Consider the following 8,259-nt stretch of genomic DNA (forward strand, 5'->3'; position numbering starts at 1 on the left):
GTCCGACGCCCGTCGCGGAATCGAAACGCCCAGTAGAGGACGAAAACGCCACACACGAGGCGTCCGAAAACCTACCTACCATTGGCGTTGCTTATCTTATATATTTTCTTACCGCGCTCTCTCTCTCTCTGTATTCTCCGCAGGAAGACGCAGGAAGAGCGGGATAGCACATAGATTGTATCGCTCTCCGCTGCAGGACGAAGGTTTGGGGGTAGATCGGGCCATGGCGGACGCGTTTATGGACAAGTTTAACGCGCTTGGGGAGCGCATAAAGGTCGGCGGGGCAGGGCTGAGCCGGAAGATGACCGCAGGAATGAGCTCAATGAGCGGACGGATGAAGGATCTGTTCCAGGTGCCGACTGCGGCGGATCGGCAGGTGGAGGAAGCAACGGCAGAAACCCTGGTGGAGGGGCCGGACTGGGAGAGGAGCATGCAGATCTGCGACATGGTGAACCAGGATCCAGCCACCGGGGTTGAGGTGGTGCGCGCGCTGAAGAAGCGGATGGCGCTCAACAGCCGGAACCCGCGCGTGCAGCTGTTGGCCTTGGCGCTGCTCGAGACGTGCGTGAAGAATTGCGAGAAGATGTTCTCGGAGGTGGCGTCGGAGCGCGTGCTGGACGAGATGGTGAAGGCCGTGGACGACCCACTCACGGAGCCGGCCGTGCGGCAGAAGGCCCTCACACTCATTGAGTCCTGGGGCGAGGCCACCCAGGAGCTCCGCTACCTCCCTGTCTTCGAAGAGACCTACAAGGTAAGGTCTCACTATTCATATGCATACCATAACATTAACTTTGCCTATCATCCTCAATTCCATGTTTTCTTCATGAAAAAGTACACGGCTGCATGTAACTACAAGAAATGTGAAAGGCGAGTACCACAAGTGTTTTATACCCTTGCCATATATCTGAGATCTTTGAAGATTTCATTTGGAGTGTCCTATTTTGGGTTCTTATTATTTTTATATAAATAAAAATAGTAAAATTTGTATCACATACTACCCATTCCCCTGCAGCGAGCTGGGGTCGAACCCACGTCTTCACGTCGGGACTTTGACCCCTTACCAACTCGAGTACACGGCGGGGATGTTGGGCCTATTCTTAAGGCATGCTCACTTTACTTTTTTACACCTGTCACAGAGCTTGAAATCAAGGGGTGTACGATTCCCTGGTCGAGATGCAGAAAGTTTGGCACCCATCTTTACTCCTCCAAGGGCAGAGGTGAGCCCAAGAATGGCAACTGCAACTGCTACTGTAGCTGCACCCAGTAGTAATTACTTCACACCAGAACAGTCAAAGGAGATATTTGATGTTGCAAGGAATTCTTTGGAGCTTCTTTCCACAGTGTTGACCTCATCTCCACCTCAGGAGGTTCTCGAGGTGCACAATTCTTATCACTTGATTAACATTGTTGTGTGAGTTTGAGCTGAAGTAATGAGATGTCCAAGTTTCTCTTGGGGGCTGGCGAATTGACTCTGATGAGATCCATCTCCTTTCTTGCCAAATGATTGGGAAAGAAGCTGATCTTATTATTAGCCAAGGTCTAATCAAAGTCAGAATATATTTATATTGTTTTTCCCCCGATATTATGAAAGATGGAAGATCAGCTTTCTGTTCTCACCTCTGGTTGTATTATCTGTGTTTTGTGGCCTCGGGGGGTATTTAGGATCCTCAGATATATTGTCATACTGAGCTTTGTGGTTGCATTCCTTCCTTTGTAAACTTTATTATCGTGACATGTTAAGAGTTTTCTTCTTCTTTGAACTGCAGGAAGAGCTGACTTCCACCTTGGTCGAGCAGTGCCGGCAGTCTCAATTCAGTGTGCAGGGAATTATTGAGAGAGGGGCAGACAATGAACAGCTTCTTTTTGAAGCATTGAATGTAAATGATGAACTTCAGCAAGTACTGTCCAAATTTGAAGAGATGCGTACAACACCAACCTTGAAATCCAATCAGCCCTCAGAACCAGCCTTGATACCAGTTGGGGTTGTGGACGAAGAGGAGGCATTGGTAGCCAGTGGTGAAAATGCATTGATTCGAAAAAGCTCTGCCAAGCCTTCCACTTTTCGGTCTTTGCAGGGGGAAGAGGCTGCCATGGCGGACCTAGATGAGATGATATTCGGTCGAGTAGGAGGATCTTCACAGGAAAGCTCTCAAGGTGCCAGGAAAAAGAAAAATGATGACCTTATTGCCTTCTAATTGTTTTGGAAATCAACTTTTATCACTCATCAATTTCATTTAGGATGGTATACATAATGACTGTGGAGTCTTCTTGTTAGTGTACAGGAGATGCTACATTTTGTTTTCTGGGTTTACCTCAAGAGAACGTGCATTGTTGAAGGTATTTAGAAGCTGTAAGTCAAGGTGATAGTAGGCGTTTCACTTTCACTTAGCGTGTATATAGATACAAATATGAGGTGGATTTTATCATTGAATGTGCTTTTTTTTTTGGGTGTGTTTTTTTTTGCTAGTTTTTGTTGCGTTGAACTGAACTTTGAAATAAAAAAACTATGTAAAGCTGGGCATATGCACCTTCACCTTCAAGAATGGCAAAGTGACAGAAACTTAGCCAGTAGTTATGTATGGAACATTTTTCCTCTGATCTGCATTCTTGAACCTGGTTCTGATCGTGAGAGAGATGATTCTGACTTGAATGTTTGAAATGCTTTCCATTTCATATCCTGATTGTAATCGATACTACTATGACTGTTACTGGGGATGTTGTTTCTATTCATGATGGACCTGATCCTTTGAAGCTTTGTGATGAGATGATGTGGTGGCATCTTTGTTGTTCCCAAGATTGGGAGTAAACCTGGACTTTAATGAGCAGACTTTCATGTAGTTAAGATTGTAGATAAGATTACAATCAACTTCAGCTTGCTACCCGAGACATACATGCAAGTATCCCTCTTGGATGTTGATGTTTCTAGTGGGGATGCTAAGGTATATATAAAAACACTGGTGGTACTTGTGATATAGGCAGTATGGCTTTGTAAGTACTCCTAAAGTTTAGACTACTATTTTGTTCTACTTGAGTTTTCTCTACATCTAGTGCGAGGGTACTTTTGTCTGCCTTGTGAGGCAATGAAGCCTTCATGTTGGGATGGTTTTTGCTACCATTTTTGTCAATCCACTGCCTGTGTGTGTGTGTGTGTCTCTCTCAATAGGTGCAGCTTTGACAGTTAATGTATGTGAGATCCCTCTAGGATTCAACTTAAAATACATGCACAAACAAGGTTAGAGAAATGGAATAAAAGGGGTGTAGGCAAGCTTACCACACAATCATAGGTTTGCTTTTGCAAACCTCCCTTGATTGGGGGCTAAGGTTCCACTCCCATGAGGTCATGCCAATAAGCCTTGGCGTCCAATGCTTGCCCATAGGAGCCCTCAGCAATACTACTTGTGAATTGCCATGTCTAGGTGCGAAAGCCTCCCTTGTACCACCTTATGGCTGCTATTCTCGCTAAATTCTAACCTAGCGATGCACGGTGACCTGGTCTTGATGAGATCATTATGTTAAAAGAGCCTCTTGGTCCATGTCTAGACCAAGATGAATCAATAATAACCCAACTCACTTTTATATAGTGCTTGTTGTTGCTATAAATAACGGTCCAGCAATAAATAGCCAACAATCTTGGATTTATTAGATTTAAAGCCCTAGCGACTTGAATCCGTAATCCTAGGGCTCTTCTAACCTTGTTAGATTAGTTCCTAATATGAGGGGTTTATGGTTAGTGCTAGGCACATAACATTCCTCCCTACTTGGAATATTTTAACTCTTGGAAATAAATGAAGGAGAAACTAGCTACTTGCATCAATTTTCTCTGAAATCAAGTTTGTACTTGTCTATCAAATCCACATAGCCATATTTCAAGGAACCAACTCACTTGAAGCTATTGTTCCACCAACATATGGTCGTGGAAACAAGGCAAAAACAGAACCTTCTTAGGTCCTTGAAGAATATAAACCAATCTTCAATCCTCTAACTTGTGGATTTGGAAACTTGAAATCACCAATACAAATATCTGCTAGTTGCAACATAATACCCATTCTTTCTAGGATATTGTAAATCATTGTACTATCATACCTCCCTCTCAAGACTCCTAACTATTAGGTACCACAATTGTGTCTCCTTCAAGCTATCAAAGTCTGAGGGAATCTAGGGTTTTAACCCAACTATTGCTAGAACCATATGCTCGGTAGTACCATAGGCAAACTTGCCCATAGGGATGTACCACTCCCACTAAAATGGTCGCTTGGAGCCGTATGTACAAAGCATAACCTCGAAAACCCGATCCCACCCTCTCCTCCATCGAATTGAGGATGATCAAAAATTATAAGTCTGTCGAATCTCCGAATGACTTGTTGTAGGAGTGTCGACAATCATAAGAATTCTCCCTTATTCTTAGCACAATCCGGCCCGAAATAGCCCTCTAAAGGAATCATACAAGTCAGTACAAAACTAGTAAAAGATTCACCCACCCAATCCTAGTAACCCCATCCAAATTACCCTTTTGATTTCCTTGTCAAGTCTTGTGTAATTGTGTCTACCGTAGAGTAACTACATAAGGATAGGCTAGAAAATATACACATCTAGAAACTATACATGTTGCAGATCCTAGCGTCCCATACTACTAGGATACATACCATATAAAATTTGCTTGAGACTTGTAATGCCAGGTCAGGGTGATCAATCCTTTCACAACTAAGTCTTGGTGCACTACACCTCCATCCCTCATGGTCCGCGCTACAGGTAAACCATTGGAATAATAGTGAAATAATTCACGCATGCCCACACATCTGACAAGTCTCGTCCTAATCAAGCTCCGACAAGGAATTATACCATGCGATCTGTCCTAATCTTGAGATATTTCGACTATTGTCAGGTTATCTCTTCCACCCTGGTTGGCTCATCCTCAAAGGTTCAGACCTTGGGATCAAACGATCTTGTGATCAACCAATCGTCCAATTAGAAAACCACAATCTTAACTCAATAGAGAAAACATATGCGAAACTCTATACTGATGCTTCTTAGTCCAGTGTTCCCCAAACATCTAACTGAATCTTTATAACCTACAATTAACATAAGATGAAACGGAACCAACACATTTAAACACTTCATAAAAAATATAATTATATTATGAAGTCCTGCTGAGTGACAAAATATAGTGGGACTGTAAAATCACCCCTCAAATATGCTAGAGCATCTTCCATTACAAAGGACAAAACATGACCCTTTCAATCTACATGGACATATAACTATGGCTATATATGACTGAGACACACACTTGTCCCAGATTGGTCCAAGTCCCATTGTGCCAACTACCGCCAGGTTCACACGATACATGTGCTCACTCGGTTGTGTCTTCACCCCCAACTTCTACACAAATTTGGCATTAACGAAGTGGTGAGTGCTACGAGGGAAGAACGGTCAAATGAGGGGCGCTGGCCTTGGCCTTTAGACAACTGACCTTCATATGGCCCTTCCAACTGTAAGAGAAACACATGTCCTTCCTAATGTTCTGGAGGATCTATTGATGCTTTTGATCCTTCTTTGGACTGGGTTTACCCAAAGACTGGGCTTGGTTTTGTGGATTCTCAAACTTAAACTTTCATTTTGTTGAGATTTGAGCTCAACTAGTGCTACAGACATTGACGATTCGCCTAGGTGATAGCTTTCGCACTTATGTCACTGGCATGGTTGGTGAGATTATGGTTGATATGCACCAGTGGATGATAGGCTGTGTGACAACCACTTTGGAGTACTAGAGTTATAACAAAGTTATAGTGCGAGCTCATGTAGCCGGGTTCAAACTATGGACCGAACATTGTATATTATAGTAGGAGAGTACTTTCCCTTATAGTATGTACTCTTATCTCTTTATGTTAATGGTTGTAGAGAAGAGAAGAAGATTAAAAAAAAATCAGCCACCATCGATCTCTCTCTGTTATCTTGCTCTTTCTTGTGTGTGTGTGTGTGTGTGTGTGTGTGCGTGTGTGTGCGTGTGTTTTCTTGCAAGGAATTCAAGCTTTCCCTCTCCCCCATGTTCTCTTTATGATATCTGAGCTCTGGTTCGTGTGAGAGCTAAGGAGGCAAGTTAGAGGTAAGAACAAGGCAAGGGGTAAGGATGTTTCCATCTCTTTCCCTCTTTGATTTACATGAAAGTCATTGTCCCGAATTGAGGCATCCTCTTGGGTGAAGTAAGAAGACCATATTATGTGTAGTTAACGTAATTTTTTCACGTTTTGGTGTGATTCGGGCATTTCTCGGGCCCTGTTTTTAGCTTTGCAGGTTTTCTACAAACACTTTGTCAAGTGTTGATTTTGATTGTATATGCCCAATTTGGTTTGTAGGATAGTCTGTGTAGAGAATCTAAATTTTGTAGGTGTTGGTGGATGTATGTGTATATAATTGGTACATACATAGTGGCATTATAACAATTTTATAGTACCGATGTGGAAGGTTGCAGATTTGCTGCAAGTGCATAAGCCTTTTTGCAAGCACTACTTGGTAAGTTGCTACAAGTAAAGATGTTTGACAATTTATCACAGATTGTGAATGAGAAGCTAGACAAGAATAATTTCCAGATATGGAAGTTCAAGATGATGAAATGGGAAACCTGTGGACCTCAAGAAACGCGTGCAACATAAAAATACAAAAGCAAGAGAGAACACCAGATTGGGTTTGACCTGCCTCCCCAAGCGTGTGCCAAAAGTATTCCCGCTTGAGTATTTATAGATTTATTACTTTAAAAATAGGTTACATGGTTATTTTAGCCCTTGCTTGCTCCACAAACTTTTCTTTTACAAAAATCTGATAGTAAAATATCCAAAAAATCTCACTCCCGTGATAGTTCTCTCGGTTGAGAAGACAACCGTCCTTGGTTGTAAAAACATTAATCGTTCCCACATTGGATTCACTCACAATGTCTACACACGTTGCACGTGTCTTAGAGTTGATCGAATTCACTCACAATCAAACTCACACAACCTTTACACGCATCACACATGTCTTAGAGTTGATCAGATTAACTCACAATCAAGCTCCCACATTGGATTCACTCACAATGTCTTCATACACGTCACACGTATTCACAGAGTTGATCAAACTCACACCACACATCTCACACATGTCACACCTAGTTGGATTCACTCACAACCAACTTGGGTCACCCTCTAAAGAATTAATAAGAGTCGCTCTTAATTCTCATACCACACTTGGGTCACCCTCTCAAAAATTAACCAGAAGAGTTGATCGAATTCGTTCACAATCAAACATTCCTTACACGCCTCACACGTGTCACAACTGGTTGGATTCACTCACAACCAACTTGGGTCACCCTCTAAACACTTAATTGTGATAAGTTATCCGTCACTCACAAATAAATATCACTAAGTATTCGTCTCACAGACATGTAAAAGAGACATTGTATTAAGGACTTCTATGCGTAAAAATTCTAGTACCCCATAACACTAGAAATTATCCCACACAAATCTAGAGATAAGTATGCATCGGAATACTTCACACATGATGAATCTCGTGTCCCATACCACAAGACTAATACATAGTGTAAAATTTATAAAGTATAGTTCAAGATGGAAGGGCCGGTTCCTCCAAGAAGTTCTACTTTTGATACATAAGAACTCTCCTTGAAATTTACAAAAAGTCTTAAATAAAATTTATGGTAAAGATAATCAAATGAAATGAATATGTTACTTCATAAACTTAAAATTCAAACAAGACTAATAGGTTTTGAAACGGTTTAAATAAATGAGTCTAAATCTATATAATTAGCTTAATGTCAAACCAGATGATGATGAAAATATTAATTTGCACTCGAAGTTAAAATAAACTCGAATAATAAATATGAAACTTAGCAATCATAAGGTTGAGTCAAGGGGAAGAAGGTCGCATCTTACGTTGATTCGATTACAATGATGTTCTAAATTGAGAATACCTCATTCGGAATTAGAGAGGGAAATGACAAGGCAACATGAATTGATTGATATATATATATATATAAAGAAAAGTTTCTATAAAAATAAATAAATATTAAATAAAACTTGAAGATGTAAAATAGAATGCAAAAGTAAGGTGGTCTTACATTCATGTATTGTTGACTACAAAAATGAAAAAGTTAAGAAGAATAGATAATTTAAAACAATCCGTGAATAACTAAAAATGCAATCATTTGATAAAGATGAGGACTTATCGTGTGTAAGTTGAGCTGATAGTTGTTGGAAGCTCAACACGGCTACATGA

The 8,259-nt window shown here is 41.1% G+C and overlaps 1 protein-coding gene across 1 annotated transcript; it reads left to right on the forward strand.

Moving 5' to 3' along the window:
• Positions 1–85: 85 nt before the first annotated feature.
• Positions 86–2,426, forward strand: LOC147624874 (Target of Myb protein 1). The gene is made up of 3 exons (XM_086818112.1): positions 86–751; positions 1,137–1,376; positions 1,767–2,426. Exons 1-3 carry the CDS (start codon positions 224–226, stop codon positions 2,193–2,195), a joined length of 1,197 nt encoding a protein of 398 aa, XP_086674238.1. The 5' UTR covers positions 86–223; the 3' UTR covers positions 2,196–2,426.
• The last annotated feature ends 5,833 nt before the right edge of the window (positions 2,427–8,259 follow it).

This window comes from Cibotium barometz, chromosome 24, assembly GCF_041138505.1.
Source record: "Cibotium barometz isolate CiBa-2024 chromosome 24, ASM4113850v1, whole genome shotgun sequence".
In the NCBI taxonomy this organism is placed as follows: domain Eukaryota; kingdom Viridiplantae; phylum Streptophyta; class Polypodiopsida; order Cyatheales; family Cibotiaceae; genus Cibotium; species Cibotium barometz.